A 20,788-nucleotide genomic window follows, 5' to 3' on the forward strand; every position below is an offset into this window, starting at 1 on the left:
ACATGGACCATGACCTCTGGCTGTTCACCCTCCCACTTGAGAATGCTGAAGACTCGATCCGAGATGTTGCAGACACTGGCACCTGGGAGGCAACATGCCATCTGGGAATCTCATTCTCAGCTGCAGACTCTCCTTTCTGTTCCCCTAACTACCGAATCCTCTTCCACCGAAATGCAGCACTGAGTGTCATAGGAAGTCATTCCTGCCTGTGGCCATCAAACTTTATAATTCCTCCCTTGGAGGGTCAGACACCCTGAGCCAATAGGCCGGTCCTGGACTTATTTCATAACTTACTGGCATAATTTACATATTACTATTTAACTATTTAGGCTTCTATTACTATTTATTATTTATGGAGCAACTGGAATGAAAACCAATTTCCCCAGGGATTAATAAAGTATGACTATGACTATCACCACAGCTCACCCCTGCTCTCCCCTTCCCTTCTGAGTCACAGAGCCAGACTCAGTGCCAGAGAACTGACCGCTGTGACTTTCCTCTGCCAGGATCACCCCCCACAACAGTATCTAGAGTGATATACCTGTTGTTGAGGGGGATGGCCACAGTCTCTGCACCGGCTCCTTAACCCTTTTCACCTTCCTGACTGTCACCCAGTCTCCTGTCCTGCACCTTGGGTGTAACTACCTCTTTATATGTCCTACCTATCAACCTATCAACCTCCCAAATGATCTGCAGTTTATCCAGGTCAAGCTCAAACTCCTTAACACAAAGAGTTCAAAGTTGCAGCTGGATGTTCTTCTTGCGGGTGAAGTTGTCAGGGACACTGGAGATCTCCCTGCCTTCCCACATCCTGCAAGAGGAACATTCCACTATCCTGCCTGGCAGCCCTACTGAGAAAATATAAAGAAAGAAACAATTAGAAATTGTAAGACCCTAATGTGAGTTTTCTACAGGCCTCCAAACAGTAGCCTGGATATAGGGTGCAAGTTGAATCAAGAGTTAAAATTGGCATGTCGCAAAGGCAATGCTACGGTTGTTGTGGGGGATTTTAACATGCGGGTAGACTGGGAAAATCAGCTTGGAACTGGACCCCAAGAAAGGGAGTTTGTGGAGTGCCTCCGAGATGGATTCTTAGAGCAGCTTGTACTGGAACCTACCAGGGAGAAGGCAATTCTGGAATTTGTGTTGTGTAATGAACCGGACTTGATAAGGGAACTCGAGGTAAAGGAGCCATTAGGAGGTAGTGACCATAAGTTTTAAACTACAATTTGAGAGGGAGAAGGGAAAATAGGAAGTGTTGGTATTGCAGTTGAACAAAGGGTTCTATGGAGCCATGAGGGAGGAGCTGGCCAAAGTTGACTGGAAAGATACCCTAGCAGGGATGACAGTGGAAGAACAATGGCAGGTATTTCTGGGAATAATACAGAAGGTCCAGGATCAGTTCATTCCAAAGAGGAAGAAAGATTCTAAGGAGAGTAAGGGGTGACCGTGGCTGACAAGGGAAGTCAAGGACAGTATACAAATAAAAGAGAAAAAGTATAACATAGCAAAGATGAGCGGGAAGCCAGAGGATTGGGAAACTTTTAAAGAGCAACGGAGGATAACTAAAAAGGGAGAAAAGATGAGATACGAAGGCAAGCTAGCCAAGAATATAAAGGAGGATAGTAAAAGCTTCTTTAGGTATGTGAAGAGGAAAAAATTAGTTAAGACCAAAGTTGGGCCCTTGAATACAGAAACGGGTGAATTTATTATGGGGAACAAGGAAATGGCAGACGAGTTGAACAGGTACTTTGCATCTGTCTTCACTAGGGAAGACAGAAACAATCTCCTAGATGTGATAGTGGCAGAGGACCTAGGGTAACGGAGGGACTGGAGGAGATTCACATTAGACAGAAAATGGTGTTGGATAGACTGATGGGACTGAAGGCTGATAAATCCCCAGGGCCTGATGGTCTGCACCCCAGGGTACTTAAGGAGGTGGCTCTAGAAATCGTGGACGCATTGGTAATTATTTTCCAATGTTCTATAGATTCAGGATCAGTTTCTGAGGACTGGAGGGTAGCTAATGTTATTCCACTTTTTAAGAAAGGAGGGAGAGAGAAAACAGGGAATTATAGACCAGTTAGCCTGACATCAGTGGTGGGGAAGATGCTGGAGTAAATTATAAAGGATGAAATAGCGGCACATTTGGATAGCAGTAACAGGATCGGTCTGAGTCAGCATGGATTTATGAAGGGGAAATCATGCTTGACTAATCTTCTGGAATTTTTTGAGAATGTAACTATGAAAATGGACAAGGGAGAGCCAGTGGATGTAGTGTACCTGGACTTTCAGAAAGCCTTTGATAAGGTCCCACATAGGAGATTAGTGGGCAAAATTAGAGCACATGGTATTGGGGGTAGGGTACTGACATGGATTGTAAGTTGGTTGGCAGACAGGAAACAAAGAGTAGGGATTAATGGGTCCCTTTCAGAATGGCAGGCGGTGACTAGTGGGGTACCACAAGGCTCGGTGCTGGGACCGCAGCTATTTACAATATACATTAATGATATAGATGAAAGGATTAAAAGTAACATCAGCAAATTTTCAGATGACACAAAGCTGGGTGGCAGTGTGAAATGTGTGGAGGTTGTTGAGATAATGCAGTATGACTTAGACAGGTTGGGTGAGTGGGCAGATGCAGTTTAATGTGGATAAATGTGAGATTATCCACTTTGGTGGCAAGAACAGGAAGGCAGATTACTATCTGAATGGTGTCCAGTTAGGAAAAGGGGAAGTACAATGAGATCTTGGTGTCCTTGTTCATCAGTCACTGAAAGTAAGCATGCAGGTACAGCAGGCAGTGAAGAAAGCTAATGGTATGTTGGCCTTCATAACAAGGGGAGTTGAGTATAGGAGCAAAGAGGTCCTTCTGCAGTTGTACAGGGCCTTGGTGAGACCATACCTGGAGTTTTGGTCTCCAAATTTGAGGAAGGACATTCTTGCTATTGAGGGAGTGCAGTGTAGGTTCATGAGTTTAATTCCCAGGATGGCGGGACTGTCATATGTTGAAAGATTGGAGCGACTGGGCTTGTATTCACTGGAATTTAGAAGGATGAGAGGGGATCTGATTGAAATATATAAGATTATTAAGTGATTGGACACGCTAGAGGCAGGAAACATGTTCCTGATGTTGGGGCAGTCCAGAACCAGAGGCCACAATTTGAGAATAAGGGGTAGGCCATATAGAACGGAATTGAGGAAAAACTTTTTCACCCAGAGAGTTGTGGATCTGTGGAATGCTCTGCCTCAGAAGGCAGTGGAGGTCAATTCTCTGGATGCTTTCAAGAAAGAGTTAGATAGAGCTCTTAATGATAGTGGAGTCAAGGGATATGGGGAGGAGGCAGGAACAGGGTACTGATTGTGGATGATCAGCCATGATCACAGTGAATGGTGGTGCTGGCTCAAAGGGCCGAATGGCCTACTCCTGCACCTATTGTCTATTGTCTATTGTCTATAATAAATAAACTGGGGAAAAAATCTACCTATAGCTTTTTTGCCTTCTCTCACTCAAGCCTCTTCCTCATGAAAGTCTCAAAGAGAAATAACCACTCTAACACTGTCCACTCCAACAAGGGCTGCTCCATTTACCCCTGCCTTATTTTTATTTGTTCTTGCCAATCAAACCCAATTGTTGATTGGCCACTGTTCAAATGCCAAACTGCCGTGAATTGATGTCTTATGTACTTATTCAGCAAATCTGAGTGAGCTATGTCTTCTCATGCTTCCAATCACAGAATGGCCACTGTTCAAACACCAATTTGCCATAGACTGATGCCTTATGTACTCAGTCATTGAACCTGAGTGAACTATATCTTCTTATGCTTCCAATCGCTGGTTGACCGCAGCCTTTACTTCGCCTCACCAATATGCAACTCCAACTCCATTAATGTAGTTATATCCTCATTGTCTCCTCAATTCAGGAATGGTTCGGGGTGTGCAAACTATTGTCAGTGATATCTGTGTCGTGTGGACAAATAAAAATAAAATCTTAAGTCATGTGCCATAAATTGTTAAGGACTCATATTTTGAGGTGGGTATTAAGAGAAACATAATGGACTGAAAACCTACTGATGTGGATGAAAATTTAGGAGTGAATAAATCAGGAACAGGGAAGGAATCATAGTCAGGGCTAAGGTATGAGGATCTGACAACAAGGGTGAGGATTTTAAAACTAGAGAGATTTTGGGCTTGGAATCCAAGTGGATGAAAAGTGGTCAGAGTTTGAATATGGACAGTCCTGTGTGAGATCTAGTTTATTGAGAGTGAAAATTTAGTAGTTATTCTGGCTAATTTTGGAATAGCTGAGTGACAAGAGACACAAAAAATTGGACAACTTATTTCATTACACAGTTGATCATCAAAGGTTGGATATTGGAGAAGAGAACTATGGAGGAATAAATTCTCTGTTGTAAAACAGTACCCAGAATTTGTACTGTACAAGTTAAACTAGGCAGTCATCTAGACTAAATAATTACCAATCCACATTCAGTTATACCACAAAAGTCATTTGTAAAGGCGTATGCGAGGTGTGACACCTATTTTGAGCAATTCATCGAACTGTTGGCAATAATCTTAATCATCTAATTTTCCCTACTTATGGATTAAAGCCCTCTGCAAATGGAAACATTTTTAATAAATGTCAATGTACTGCTAACCATTCATCTAGTATGTAGGAGTTGTGTGAATTAACAGTGATATTGTCTCTATTTAAATAAATATGTAGTAAAAAAAAGTCGTCCAGACAGATCATGGATTCATTGTACAGCTCATATTTCCTGGGTGTAATTTATCTCTAGATGTTGGTGCTCCTGATTTTTTTTAGGGAGATGTGAGAAAAGTGCCAGGAAAAGTTGCATCTGTTCTGGAGCATGGGACACAATCAGTCATTCTATAGAGTTCAGTTTCATTATTGAGTTGAATGCCAAAAGTTGAGGAAATATGTAGATTCTAATCTGAAAGTCAATTCTAATCTAATAGATGAAAAACCCAGAGGTACTAATCATTACTCGTTTTGGGAATCAAAAATTCCTGAATCAGAGAGTCCTCCGAGAGGGTAAGAAAAGGCAAGCAGGGTACAACAATTTTGTAGGTGGAATTGTTCTTTGAAGAAGGGGGGAGAGTGCAGAAGCTGAAAACAGTACCTGTTTGGAAAGGGCTGCAGAGCGCAGTGCTTTTGGAGATGGGAAGTGGTGCCCTGACCTGGGATAATGCTGCAGAGAGGGTGAGGAAAGTAACAGAGTGAAGAATGGAGGTGAAAGAAAAGCCTGAACATTAATTGAGAGGGAAGCCGAAGCAAGGAGAGAGCCAGCGATCATCTCTATTCCGGTGAGTAAGGCAGTGTTAAATGAAAAGGGAGATGAGAAAGGGAGTTATTTGAATTGTGGGAGGAGGAATCCTGTGTTAGGGAAGGAAATCTAGCATGAACACAGATAGGGGCTAGAATGCCAGTTGGTATTAGATTGGAGAGAAGAACATTATCTTGAGCTAAATTAGGAGTAAGATGATTAACTTCAGCTAGACTGGAGGAAGGAGTGGTCAGCTTGTACTGATGAAGGCAGAGGAATGATTAATGTTCAGTGGTGAAATGGTTTAGGGGTGAATAGCTGGTCGGCATTGGATTAAAACAGAATTGAAAGAAAGATATGTGTCAAAAATTAAGGAGAATATTTGAACCTAAATGCAAGGAGCTGGTGTTAGAGGAGCTGTAGCTGAGAGGAATAATCTAACTGTGCCCTTACAATTTACAATTTGGCTAAGTAGGTCAAATTCCTGTCTAGGGCACCCTCTACCACACCAAGACCTCTCCTTAACCATTGGCCCAGTACAACCCCATCATGGCTATGACTGTCTTTTAGAAAGCAACCATTTTCTTTCAAACAAAAGCTTCCTCTTCTGAGATCCAGTCCGCTTGTGTTGCCTTGACCTACCAGTGGGGTTCATATAAACCTTTGCAGTGGTCAATGTACTATATTTCATTATGAGTATAAGCTTCCACTACTGTGTTGTCTTCCTACTGTGAAGGCAGGAATTGTATTTGGGATTCCTTTTCTGACTTTCAGTGGCTAACTTGACCTGTTATTTATCTTGTAAGCAACTCTTATAAGTAAAATGCCAAGAATTAGTTAAATAGAGCAAAGTTACTTCATTTTTAAATGAACAAGAAGCGCTGTGCCCATGTTTATCATGGATTTCCAAATAAAAAATGTATAAAATCAGAAGTCAAACATGTCCGTGTAGAGTGCAGGAGCATTGATTGGGAAGTTCAAAGGTTCAAGGGTTCACTTTATTCTCAAAGTATGAATGCAGAATACAACTCTGAGATTTGTCTCCAGATAGCCATAAAATACAGAAAACCATACAAGTAGTTGAAAGAAAGACATCAATCAGCCCCCTGCATGAAAAGAAAAAGAAACAAAAACCCCAAACATCCCCAACCCCTCCCTCACACAAAAACTAACAGATCACTCAAACCCCCAGCCCGCTAATCTGCAACAAGAAAGAAAGGGCGAGAAAACGAAAAAAATATAGAACTGAAAGAAGCCAATATGAACTAGAGTTAGTTTGAACTGGAGTCTAATCTATATATCCCAGAATTTCAATAACAATCTCCGAGAGCATGGGGACCCAGCTCTGACAGCGACCCGAACCAGCGGCCCCTCCGACGGCAGCGTCTCGAACCAGCGGCCCCTCCGACGGCAGCGACTCGAACCAGCGGCCCCTCCGACGGCAGCGACTCGAACCAGCGGCCCCTCCGACGGCAGTGACTTGAACCAGTGGCCCCTCTGATGGTAGCGACTCGAACCAGCGGCATCTCCGAGAACCACTCACTCTCCTCCACATTTACCTCGATGTTTCAATCTACCTCGATGTTTTAATTGCTAAGAAATGTAGTCGATCACGGCCCCTCGTCTCGTCTCTAAGCTTCTCCTCCTGGCAGCTCGTGCTCACATTTCTCTCCTGGAGCTCTCTCAGAGAGAGCAGAGTGCTAGCTCACTCAATCGAACTACAGAACTGTTGGCTCCAACAGTTTCAAAAACAAAATTAAGCTAAAAGGAGTAAGTAGAAGATAAAGAAAGGCTGAAATGATTGACTATCTGAAAGATGTCACCTGAGGAATCATTGTTCACTGGTACCATCTTGACCGGAATTGGAATGCATGTGTTCGTACACTTAAGTCTCAGAATCCTTTGGAAAATGGACGTGCCAGCGATTATCCTCTCCCTGGACTGTTAGGTCCATCTGTTTTCCTCCTCCTATATAGGCAAGAAATGCAAGTTATATTTTACATTTTGCCTTTTAACCAGCTGTATTGGTGCCTTTCCTCTTACTGGCACAAGTTAATTGCAAATAGCACCATGAAATTACCAGTTCTGTACATTCATCCTCATGATAAACATGGATGAAGATAGGATTGCTATTCACCCTCAACATAGTGCACAATCATATCCCCTTCCAGCTGCCAGGAATTACTGTGAATAAAGTCCCAAGTCATATGATACCAGCTGTTTTTGTGAAGACTTTGTGAACCCCACGTTTGAAAGTTAACTTCTGCTACCATATATTACATTGTTATGGAGATTAACAAATTAAGAACATAACTCCTTCATGACCTAAATACAATCACAATGTATTCTCTCATGTTTCATCCATCTCCGAATGTGGATCATGTTAACGCCAAACAGGCCGTGTTTAACTCAAGTTGTTAAACCACTTTATTTCACATTTAAGGTCTGCAGCCAGTTGCTCATTTGATTCAAAGATTCAAAGTACATTTATTATCAAAATATGTATGCAGTATATAACCCTGAGATTTGTTGTCCCCACAGACACAAAACAAAGAAAAACCATGGAACCCATTCAAAGAAAAACATCAGACCCCCGACGCACAAAAATATGGAACAAATTGCACATACAGTGAAAAAAAACGAGCAAAAAGCACAGAATAAAAAACACCAAACCAAACCACGAATCATCAGACCAGTCCAGGCATATTCAGTTTAGCTCAATCTAGCACTGACCTCAGGATGCAGAGTCAGTCTGCCCTGAGCAAAGCTGCACAAAATAGCAACAAAAAAGGAGCAACCAGAAACCAGAAACACATCATAAAGTGAACTATCAGACCGTGTTGATTAAAACCTTGCCCAAGACCCAGGACCCCACCATCATTCTCAAACAGCATCAAGCGAGAGGGAGAGAGAGACATTCAAATGCAGGAATTTCCTCTGGGGAGAGCAGACGAGAGGGGGAGAGGGAGAGAGAGAGAGATAGAGAGAGAGAGAGACCATTCAAATGCAGGGAACTTCCTTCAGGGAGAGCAGACGAGAGGGAGAGAGAGAGACCATTCAATTGCAGACACCTTCCTTCAGCAGCAATGAGTGAGAAGGAGAGAAAGGCCAGTCACCTGCACACGGACGGTGCTGAACACCTGCTCACCTTCTGCTCTCAACCTTGATAATTTCAATCTTCCTTGGCGCTTTAATTGGAGAAATCGGCAAGGAATGCAGCCGATCATGGGCTGGTGTCCTGTCTCCAGGCTTCTTGGCCTCGCGGAAACCTCACTGAACCCCTCAGAGACAACAAAGCGCCAGATCACTCAATCAGCTCAAAGACACACCACTAAAATATACATCACAGGTCCCAACAGTAGCAGAACCACATTTGAAAGAAAGAAGTAATTTCATTACCATGTGAAGGATGGTTCAGCCTATATTGAGTTCTTACTGAAAAATAAGTATTTCTTTCCAAGATGTCCCACTTGAATAGACTAGCTCTCTGCTTTTGTTTTACATCTTATTCCCTGCAGTCTCCTTTGATTAACCTTTTAGCAATAGACTGTGAATAGATATTATCTTCAGTGCCTAGTTTTAAAAGCCACTTCACATATCATAAAACCAATCATAGTTCTCTTGTACACCCCCTTGATCAGTTTGATGTAGCTCAACAAGTTTCTCCTTGTATAGTCTATGACCAAGCAACTCCTATGGGAAAAATTTAATTCATTTTTTAAATTATGCAAATAGATTAAATAGATTTAAATAAAATGTAACATATTTTCCAATTCCTTTCTGTGACTAATGCCTCCAAAAAGTTGGAAATGTGACAACTACTGGCATCCAATTAAATGATCTTAGCATTTTTGATTATATTATATGAAACTGACAAACTAACCTTTCACACAACTAAACGACTTGAAATCAGTCTTTTAAAATTTTTTTGTGAGAAAGAATCTCTCCCTTGATGTCTTCTCATTAGTTAAATTGTAAGCAATTTTCAAAATCAACTTTTTTTTAACCTTTTGCATGTTTCAGATGCATGCTTTTCAAGTGTCCAAAGCCAAAAGGGAAAATACCAAGCCACTTTCATCTTACCACGTTCAGGTATGCCAGTTTCCGATGCCAGAGAATTAATTTGTTTTTGTCTCTCTCTCATGTCTGAACAACCACATATAGATATCTAAAGCCAAACAGCACAAAAGCAGTCCCTTCATCTCATCTAGTCTATAGCATTCACCTAATATTTATCTGTGCTGATTCCACTTACCAGCACTTGGTCTGTATGCCCCAGCAATCTGAGTGCTCCTCCAGATAGTTCTTGAATGTTGTTGGAGTACTTACCTCCACTATCTGCTTAGGTTGTGCATTCATCTAAATTTCTTACCCCTTGTACAAATCAATGCCCCCTAGCTTTACAAACATTTGTTCTGGGGAGTCATTTCCAGCTACTTAACCTACCCAGGCTCCTCATAATTATTATCAACATCATAGCCCCCAAATTATGAGGTGAATAGATAGTTGGAAACCTTTCCCCAAAGCAAAATTTTCTAAAGCCAGAAGGCATAGCTTTGGGAAAGGGGTAAGAACTTCGAGGAGATCTGAGAAGAAATGAACAATCTAAGCAGATAGTGGAATACGACATTTTAAAGAAATATCTAGAGGATGACTCTCTGTAGTGCTCTCTCAGCCAAGAAAAGCAATCCAGCCTATCTAGTTCCCTTGCAAATAGAAGCGATCCATGCTAGACAATATCCTGGTGAATCTCCTCAGCACCCTCTGCAATGCAATCGGAAATAATTGTTCTGAGTTTTCTAAAATCAGTTCCTCTCTAGTGACTGGTCATTCCTACTGACACTTCTAACATATATATTAACACCATTCTGTTATGCTAATTCACTGCAATCATTTAAACTTAATTTTTCTTCTTGTACAGTTCCTCCCATCTCACCTATACTAAATTATATCCTACATCTCATCTATATTCATTTACATCTTTCATTGATGTGTTCCTCTTCCCTATTTTGTCTAATGCTTTTCACATTGTGATCTACAAACCTGATTAATTGCACTCCATGTCATTTGAAGTAAATGAAAAACAGTCAAGAGCGATATGAACAATGTATTAATATGAAATCTACTTACCTATTCCACTGTGAATTAGTTATCCAACAAGTACTCACTTCGTTATACACAACTTTTAATTTATTCATCCCTCCTACTGTATATGTCAGTTGGAATTCCCACAACATTGAAATCCATTAATAGCTTTGATCAAAACTTTTCATAATTTACTTCAAAACCCTGATGTGATATTACACAATTAAATTGCAAGATCCCTTTTACAGAAAAAGTGAGTGTACCTCATGCATGACTCCTTCCACATTATTTCATCCATAAGCATATTAGTAACTCTTCAATGTCAGTTCTTGTCGATCAGATTTGCTCAGTATTTTAGCATTTCAGAATCATTGAAAAGGTGTGCAGGCCTACTTGCCTTTGAGAGGGGGTAGTGAGCCACTTTTACCGGTGCTGTAATCTTTCTGGTAAATGTATTTCCACTGTGTTGAGAGGGAGTTCCATAATTTAGACTGAGTGATGAAGGGACTATGACATATCTCCATGGCATTCTGATAGGAGATGCATGACATGGGGTGGCACCAGAATGCACCTACTGTCTTTGTCCCTCTTGGCAGAAGAGATCACAGGTTTTAGAACCACAGTTGGAGTAGCCAAGGTGAATATTTGTCCCTAGTAGTGAGAGTTTGCTGATGCTTTTCCAATCTGCTTTATCACTTTCTTCTCAAAAAATCCAGCTGTGGCCCCCTTATCTTTGCAAGTAACCTCCCTTTCCTCTTATATCAGCTACTGTACCTATGTTGGCCATCAGGTATGATTTATATTGATCTCATCCCCCAGAACTCATCGCCATTCTTCTTCACTGTTGTAAGAATACCTGCTTTGAAGCAGTCATTACCAATTTTTAATCAATCTGTGTAACCCACCTAAATCTCCTTCCCTCTGGCATAAACCTCTTCCTCAGGTTATAGACCCTTTGCTAAGGGGTAAATTTTCTTAAGTTTACTTCATACCCCTCATACTTTTTAATATCTCAATCAGGTCACCTCCTCAGCCTTTTCTGCTCCAATGTCATCAACCTAACTCTACTCAATCTCTGCTCAGAGCTGAAATGCTTCATCCCAAGCAACACTCTGGTGAGTTTCCTCAGCACCCCTCCAATGCAAAGACATTCCTCCCATAATGTGCTGACCAGAAATAAGCACAATATTATTTATCTCTGTACTTGTACTGCATAATCTATTACAGTACCTCAGCTTCTGAAGGCAAATATCCCAAATGTCTTATTAAACTCCATCTATCTATGCTGCCATCTTCAGGTGCATTTGGACATGTGCACCAAGATCTCTCCAGTCCTGAGAACTTGTAGGGTTCCAATTGTTCATTGTGTGAATGGCAGCATTATTAGTTCTCACCTCACATTATTCAGGATTGAATTGCATATGCATTTTCTCTCCCTACCTCACCATTTGCATCATATAATTCTGTAGCCAACCTTCCCTCCTTATTCAGTGTTCTAGTCATCTACAAATGTATTCATCATCCTGATTCTGCGCTCAGATTCATATCATTGAAGTATTTGGTTTCATTGAGGGTCCCAGCACCAAACTTTGTTGTGCACCATTGATCACGGGTTTCCATTTGCTAAAACAATCGTCAGCCGTTGTTTTCTGCCTCCTTTCATCAAACTACTTTCAGACCCAGTTTGCCAAGCCTCCTATGAGCCACGGGCCTTTACCTTTGGATCTTTACCTTTACCTTTACCCCATGTGCGGACACTATCAAAGGTTGTCAGGGAAGGTAAAGGAGTCCATATAGAGCATATCCGTGCACTGCCGTTCTTGACAAACTAAGTCATCACCTTTAAAAAATTCAAATTAGTCACATAGGATCTCCTGTTACTGAAATGGCAGTCTATCTCTGATCAATCTCTTTTTTTTGTCCCTCAGCATTTTTCTCCACTGTTGTTAGAGCAGACAGCCTGTGATTACATGTCTTATCCATTTCGTACTTTTTGAATGCTTTCATCCAAACTCTGGCACCTCACCTGTGGCTAGAGAAGATCAGAAAAGTTCTGTCAGAGGCCCAGCGAACTCCTCCTTTGCCTCGGATACATCTCATAAGAACCTGCGGACTTTGAGCCCACTAAGTTACCTTATGCCTCCAATTTTCCAATGGTTATTTGTTCTGGAAATTTTTGTCCCTCTTCCTGTATTCTCCAAGTACAATGTCTCCACATTAAACAAAAGCAAGAAGTATTCATTTCTCACAGTCAACCACAACCTTATGCAGTGATTTGGTCCCTCATGGGCTTTGCTCCTTCCATAGTGACCTTCTAGCCACCAACATATTTACAAAAAGGTATTGGAATTTTTGCCCACTGGTGGCATTTCATGCCTCTGTCCACCCACACCCATTACTTTTTTTTTAAAAACACCCCGCCACATCTAGATATAGGCATCTGTTAGTCTCGTGAGACCATGGATTTGCGCCTTGGAAGGCTTCCAGGGCGCAGGCCTGGGCAAGGTTGTATGGAAGACCAGCAGTTGCCCATGCTGCAAGTCTCCCCTCTCCGTGCCACAGAGGTTGTCCAAGGGAAGGGCATTAGGACCCACACAGCTTGACACCGGTGTCGTCGCAGAGCAATGTGTGGTTAAGTGCCTTGCTCAAGGACACACATGCTGCCTCAGCCAAGGCTCGAACTAGCAACCTTCAGATCACTAGACGAACGCCTTAACCACTTGGCCACGTGATAAATGCTTTATAAATATCATGGTCTGGAGTATGTGGAGCTGAGATGACATTCAAGCCTGCCGTGGTCTAATAATTGAACGGTGGAGCAGGCTCAATGGACGAAGAGGCAGGTGACAACTCGAAACACCGACTGTTCATTTTCCTCCACGGATAATAGATAATAGACAATAGACAACAGGTGCAGGAATAGGCCATTCGGCCCTTCAAGCCAGCACCGCCATTCACTGTGATCATGGCTGATCATCCACAATCAGTATCCAGTTCCTGCCTTATCCCCATAACTTTTGATTCTGCTATCTTTAAGAGCTCTATCCATCTCTTTCTTGAAAGAGAAATGTTGCCTGGCCCTCTGAGTTCCTTCTAATAATGTTATTTGTATTTACAAAACAAACTCTGGCATGCTTCAAGACAATTAAAATGCATTTTAATTAACTCAAATGCAAATTACCTTTTGGTCCGAGGTTGTTTCTTCCCATGGCTGTTAATGGTCTTCACTGGACGTGCCAAACGGTGCTGCCTCAGCAGGAATATTTTCCAGCCCAAAACCTGGTACCTTGTTAAAGTCCTGTTACCCTGTTAGACTTCACAAGGAGCTCATCAGCACTGGCCTCCGGGCAAGAGACAGTCAAACTGGCGAGGGTTTCTGAAGTTCTTGGAAGGCCTGGTTCCTAGGGACAGCATCTTCAGATCCGTATGGATCATTTGAAATATGAAAGGACCATCTGCTAGGAAGATGTTTGGGGTCTGAGCATGAAATAAGATAATTGCAATAGTCAATATATCAAACTGCCAATCTATTTGCTGAACTGAATATCTAAAATTCCATATTTAAAGAAACGGCTACAGACACACAGAAGTGGTTTTTTTTGGACACCAGATTCTAATATTTGGCTAATCTTTTAAAACAAAAATTTTGGCATCTCAAGGCCAGATCTTAGCTGCACCAGAGGGTCTCACTATTCTGCCCAGTTCAGCGTCGTCTTCAGTTTTTATGCAGGACATCTGTTTTTTTTAAACATAAAATTCATTTTTTTCGTTATTGTTTAAAGCTGACTGTACCACCACATTTATGCATTCAAATATACTGTTTACCTGCTATATTATCAATATTATCGCTTCTTGCACTTTTCTAATTTCTCATTCAGTTTGCAGCTGAAACATATTTATTTCCTCTGAGCAAGACTGTGTTCCAGTGTTCTTCAAAAAATGAAATCAAAATATGAAACAAAACTGAAAATGATGGAAACTTCAGCAGGTTAGACAGCATCTGTGGAAAGAGAAACAGCACAGTTTTCCAATTTGCGATCCTGTTATCCTTTCCACAGATGCTGCCCAACCTTCTGAGTGTTTCCAGCATTTTCTGATCTTAATTTAACTGATGTTGTTCAAACTGGCTTTAATGTCCTAATTCGGATCGAGCTTTCAGTGCCTCTAAAAGGCATATAATGATGTAATATTTTTTCTTTCCTTTCGTCGGTGACACGGTCGCAAGCTCTGCAGGTACCAAACACCGATCGCAGAACGGCGCCCTGATGTTTGCGGAGCAGCCGAGCTAGTGGTATTCCGGTCCTTTAGGGGACGCTGTCATCACGAGGTCGCGGCGAAGGTGCAATGCCAGTCCTCCGGCCTGGTGGGGCGCTGTTCTGACAGGGTTCGTCGATCCGGCTGCAGTGGCGGTGCAGAAAGTGTAATGGCGGAATCGTTGTGATTCCGTTTCAGAGAGTAAACCGTGCTTACTGGAAAAGGAATAAATCCATCTCCCCTTCCTCCAGCCCTCTTCCTCTCCATGGCGACGGTGGGAACCGAGCTGACCGGGAAGCGGTTGCTGTGCCTCTTCGGGGATTCGGCCACTGGTGGTGCTCGGCCCGGGTCTGGGCCCAGCCAACAACAACCCCTCTCTCTCCGGGATCGCGACTGGCATGCTGGCCTCATCCGGGCCGTCCTCTCAGGGCCCTCACTGACGGTGAGTGACGGCGCCTGGATTGGCCTGCCGGGCTGCAGCGGGTTCTGCGTAGGGGTATTGGGACCGGGGTACAGAGCAGAGATTCCGGGCATTAGTTGGTGGAGGAGGTCATCAATGGGTGTGGGGAGAGTAGGATCTGATTCAATGGATCTAAAGGGGAATAGTTTAGGGAGAGATGAAGCAACGCGGCGAAGCTGGCGCCATACAAAAATTGATGGGAAGAAAGGTATCTCTTCTCTCCCCCCCCCCATTGTTGAAAGTAACTTGTGTAGTGGACTTTTGCACTGAAGGGACGCTGTGTATTTCAGATATATTGCGCTCAGTGGTGACCTATTCAGCCCACCCAAAGAGCTTCCCTCTTCCTTAATGTCTCGGGTTTAAAGTAGTTTTAAGGGGTGGGGGTTGGGAGAGGCAGGAGAACACGCTGCACACTGGCGATGCGCCCCCCTCCCCCTTGTGTGTGTACACACACTCACACTAACAAACAACAAAGGGGCCCTGCAAATGTGTCCACAGCCGTCCAGGCGAAGGGACATCAGTTATCTGCCGTAATGCCTTCGTGTGCGTCTTCTTGCATATTGCATCAAGTATCTACTTTCAAATTCTTGCAAATAATTTGCTCCTCCAATTTGGTGGAAATGCATACTGGATTTTTAAAAAGTGGTATCAATGAGTGATTCGAAGGCGAATGTTTTCGTCTACTTTGGTGAGATGGGTTCTTTTTACTTCATCTTGACGGCACCAAAGTACGGAAACTAAGAACTTGGCTGAATTTCACTGAAGTTTTTAACTTATTGACGTAGTGATTTAAGGCTGTTTGATTTGCATTTATTGAAAATTTATGCTCAGAAGATCTGTAAAACAAATCAAAACTTGCACTATTTGAGAAACTTTACTGTGATTATTTGCCATAGCGTATGTGTAAACCGTGTATGGTCATGGAAACTTCAAAAGATTCCTACGAAACGTGGTGTGTATGTTGGGATGTGGTGTTGATGACACATATATTCAAGTTTAAGTGTGCAATCCATTTGGTTTGAAATGTCATTTAATCCTAAATAGAACCTGAGCAGTCTGATTTAGAATACAGTTCAATCGTGGTTAATCTGTATTTATCCACCCACAGTTATCAGTGTGTATTTACATATGCAATTTTTGGTCTTTTTAAAATTAGGTTTTTTGGGTTTCTTGCTTTGTGACTGCCTGCGAGCAGACAGATTTGAAAGTGTATAATTTATACCTTCTTTGATAATATACGTGCTTTGAATCTTTGAAATTTGAAGCAACAGTGAAAATTACTAGAAATACACCAGGCCAATCAAGATCTGTTTGGACTTATTCAGCTTCAAAATTTTGCCACTTTATGATCACAAATCACTCTTAGAATGTTCTCTTGATGTTATCTGTTTTGTTTATTAGTGCGGTTGCAAGTTTTTTTTCAATGATGTTGAAGTAGTGATTTAATATGATTCTATTTTATTTCAAACCATTGTATGTTTTGTGATTAAAGTGTTTTGGGTAGAAGGAATCAATCTCTCGCTGCAGCCATAGTAGAACAGGTGTTTATGATTGTTTCTGCACAAGTTGAATTCTCATAGTGATCCCTGCCTGCCAAAAATGACCACATCACTTGTGTATACAGCACGTGTGTAATTAGATTTCTCAGTGTGGGTGAAACTACACTGCCATGGCTTTTTAGGTATATTATTGCACAAATTGTGAATTACAGAAACTAATATGGAGTATGTTGTACTTATTTCAGAGAGAAAATAAGTTGTTATTTTTTTCCTTTTAAACACACTGAATTGGGTGCAAGAATTTGTGACTCAATTTAATAACACACAACGATCAAGTTGTTTCTGTGTGAGAATTTGGTTTATGTACATTTATCTTGCTGCATTTCACTTGAGATATATTTGTATCATGATTAATGAAACTAGTGACAGAGTTGCCATTGCACAATCCCTTCTTGGAGGGAGGGAAAGTAGTGCCTTTTCCAGCTGTGCCTGATGTCCGATCCTCCTTTGCACTTCAGACCAACCGTTCCAGCCCTTTTGGGCCAATCCTTGTCCTGAAGTTACAGGTCTGGTTTTCTAAAGGAAAAAAATAACTTGATCTTTAAATTTGCAAACGGAGTTAAGTATTGAATAGTTGTTGATCTGACATGAAAGGCAATAAGAAATAAGAAAAAAAAGTTCAGTATTTGATGGCATAAGTACTTTGAATTGATTATTCATTTGCATTGTTTTTTGAATTTTGTATTTAGGCTTTACTTTTATTGCTAATCTGGCAGATTTAATGGTAATAGCCTGAATTACATTTACTGAATTTATTGTTACTTTCAAGTACACTTGGATAGATTTATTAATACCACCAATTAATTTAAATTGCTGATGTTAACCATGAGAGCTTTGATCCTTCCTGTATCATTTCAATCAGTTTGATTCGCAACAGCATCTCTATTACAATTTCCATCAGCACAGGTGCAGCACAAGACTGTGCTTACACCCCTGCTTTACTTGCTTTACACTTATGAGTATGAGGCTAAGCACAGCTCCAATGCCATATTTAAGTTTGCTAATGACACCACTGTTGTCAGCCAAATCACCATGTAGGAGGGAGATTGAAAATCTGGCTGAGTGATGCCATAACAACAACCTCTTACTAGGTCAGCAAGACCGAGGAGCTGATTATTGACTGCAGGAGGAGGAAATCAGAGGTCAAATGAGCCAGTCCATATTGGGAGATCAGAGGTGGAGAGAACCAGCAACTTTAAATTCCTTGGTGTTATAATTTCAGAGGACCTGTCTTTTGTCCAGTTCATATTTGCAGTTAAGAAGAAAGTAAGGCAGTACCTCTACTTCCTTAGAAGTTTGTGAAGATTTAGCATGACATCTGAAACTTTGACAAACTTCTATAGATGCGTAGTGGAGAGTATATTGATTGGCTGCATCACAGCGTGATGTAGAAACACCATTGCTCTTGAACAGAAAATCCTACAAAAAGTAATGGATATGGCCCAGTCCATCACAGGTGAAGCCCTCCCCACCATTGAGCACATCTACATGAAAGCAACGTCCATAATCAGGGAACCCCACCACATAGGTCATGCTCTCTTCTCGCTGCTACCATCTGGAAGAAGGTGCAGGAGTCTCAGGACTTGCAAGACCAGGTTCAGAAAGTTATTGTTCCTCAAGCATCAGGCTCTTGATTATTGAGGGTAACTTCTCTTGCCCCCTCTCTGAACTGTTCCCACAACCTATGGACTCACTTTCAAGGGATCTTCATCTCATGTTCTTGATATTTATTCTTTTATTTCTTTTTCTTTTTGTATTGGCATACTACACTGGTTGTCCACCCTTTTGGTGTGGTCTTTCTTTGACTCAATGTAGTTATTGAATTCGTTGAGTATGCCCACAAGAAAATGAAACTCAGGATTGTATATGATGACATTTATGTACTTTGATAATAAATTTACTTTGAGCTTTGTTCACTTCACCGTACACTTGATTGGCATACACTTTCAAAAAAAGCAAAGCCAAAGTAACTCGGGTTTGCCACAGAAAACATGCATTTTATAAACTAGGTCTAGTTACTGAACCTATATTAAGGTAGTGAATAAAAAGCAGAAAACTGCAAAATACTGAAACTTTGAAATAAAAGCATGCAGATTTACTTACCAAGTTATGAAGCATTTGTGAAGGGAGAAGTAGAATTCATGTTTTTGGTCACTTGTAACTTACCACTTACTATAAACCACCCTTGTTCAGCGGTCTTCTCAGTCAGTGTGATGACAATAAATTTTCAAGCAGTTAATTGTATCTTGGCCTGGACCATGATCTCACCTCTGAACAGTAGACAACTGTCTCCCAGATGATCGTTAACGTTGGAGATGCAAATAAGGTATGTGAACATAAGATGCAAGAGAACACTTGAGGAAATCAGGAGGGCCAAAAGAAGCCCTCAGTTTGCTGTGAAACGGCCAGGCAACATCTATGGAAAAGAGTACAGTTGATGTTTTGGGCCGAGACCCTTCATCAGGACTGGAGAAAAAAGATGAGGAGTCAGAGTAAGAAGGTGGGGGGGGGGGGGAAGAAACACAGAGTGACAGGTAAAATCAAGGGGGTGAGAGGAGTGAAGTAAAGAGCTGGGAAGTTGATTGATGAAAGAAATACAGGGCTGCGGAAGGGAGAATCTGAAAGGAGAGGAGAGAAGGCCATGGAAGAAAGAAAAGGGGGAAGAGCACCAGAGGGAGATGATGAGAGGATGAGAGAGGGAAAAGGGAATGGTGAAGGGGGGTGGGGGGAAGTTCGAGAAATTGATGCTTGTGCCGTCAGGTTGGAGGTTACCTAGGTGGAACATAAGGTGTTGCTTCTCTAACCTGAGTGTGGCCTCATTGCGACAGTAGAGGAGCCAGTGGATTGACATGTTGGAATGGGATGTGGAATTAAAATGGGTGGCCACTGGAGGATCCTGCTTTTTCTGGCAGACAGAGTGGAGGTGCTCAGCGAAGCGGTCTCCCAATCTATGTTGGATCTCGCCAATATAAGTTCGCTATAGCAATAAAGGATAGCTAGTGCTCCATTGTTTACAAAAGGGTCCAAGAATAAACCAGGAAATTATAGACTGGTGAGCCTGACATCAGTAGTGGGAAAGTTATTGGAAGGTATTCTAAGGGACCAGATATATAAGTATTTGGTTAGACAGGGAATGATTAGTGATAAAGTCACCATGGCTTTCTACGTGGTTAGTCAAGTCTAACCAATCTTGTAGAGTTTTTCAATGAAGTTACCAATAAAGTTGATAAAGGCAAAGTAGTAGATGTTATTTACATGGACTTTAGCAAGGCTTTAGGACAAGGCCCCGCATGGGAGGTGGTCAGGGAGATTCAGTCACTTGACATTCAAGATGAGGTGGTAAATTGGATTGGACTTTGGCTTCATGGGCGAAGCCAGAGAGTGGTTGTAGATGTTTGCTTCTCTGATTGGAGGTCTGTGACTAGTGGTGTGCTGCAAGGATTGGTGCAGTGTCTGTTGTTATTTGTCATCTATATCACCAATCTGGATGAGAATGTAGTTAACTGGATCAGCAAATTTGTGCTGTGGGATCTGGACCAGTTGGAAAAGTGGGCTGAAAATGGCAGATGGATTTTATTACAGACAAGTGTGAGGTGTTGTACTTTGGGAGGACCCACCTCAGTAGGCCTTACATGGTGAGTAGAAGGGCGCTGAGGAGTGCGGTAGAATAGGGATGTGGGAATACAGATCCATAATTCTTTGAAAGTGTTGTCCCAGGTAGATAGGGTTGTGAAGAAAGCTTTTGACACATTGGCTCAACGTCTTCATTATAAGGTCATTGGGGAAATTTACATCAGTCAGTTACCCTGCCAAACAGTACAACAATGTTGGAGATCCAGGGGTCCCCAACCTTTTTTGCACCGCGGACCGCTTTAATATTGACAATATTCTTGCTGACTGGGGGGGGGGGGGGGGGGGGCGGGGGGGGGGCCGTGGTGTGGTTCAAGTAGGGTTAAACTCACCTGAAACATGTCTTTTACAGTTAGGGTTGCCAACTTTCTCACTCCCAAATAAGGGACAAAAGTAGCAGTCAAAATCCTGGGTCACTTTACCCCACGAAAGACTACCAGGACCATGAAGCCTTGAGCGGGCATATGTGTGCGTGTACGTGCCGATTTCTTTCCGCGCAAATCGGTTTTTGC

General features: G+C 42.0%; 1 protein-coding gene across 2 annotated transcripts in view; it reads left to right on the plus strand.

Annotated features, from left to right (window-relative positions):
• The first annotated feature begins 14,763 nt into the window (after window positions 1-14,763).
• LOC140200380 (lysine-specific demethylase 3B-like) overlaps window positions 14,764-20,788 on the plus strand; it is a 132,685-nt gene continuing 126,660 nt past the window's right edge. For both annotated transcript variants that reach the window (XM_072263634.1, XM_072263635.1), the window contains exon 1: window positions 14,764-15,069. In XM_072263634.1, the coding sequence (XP_072119735.1) occupies window positions 14,893-15,069 (177 nt within the window). In that variant the 5' untranslated portion in view covers window positions 14,764-14,892. The remainder of the gene's footprint in view (window positions 15,070-20,788) is intronic.

The sequence above is a fragment of the Mobula birostris genome, chromosome 7 (assembly GCF_030028105.1).
Source record: "Mobula birostris isolate sMobBir1 chromosome 7, sMobBir1.hap1, whole genome shotgun sequence".
Classification (NCBI taxonomy): domain Eukaryota; kingdom Metazoa; phylum Chordata; class Chondrichthyes; order Myliobatiformes; family Myliobatidae; genus Mobula; species Mobula birostris.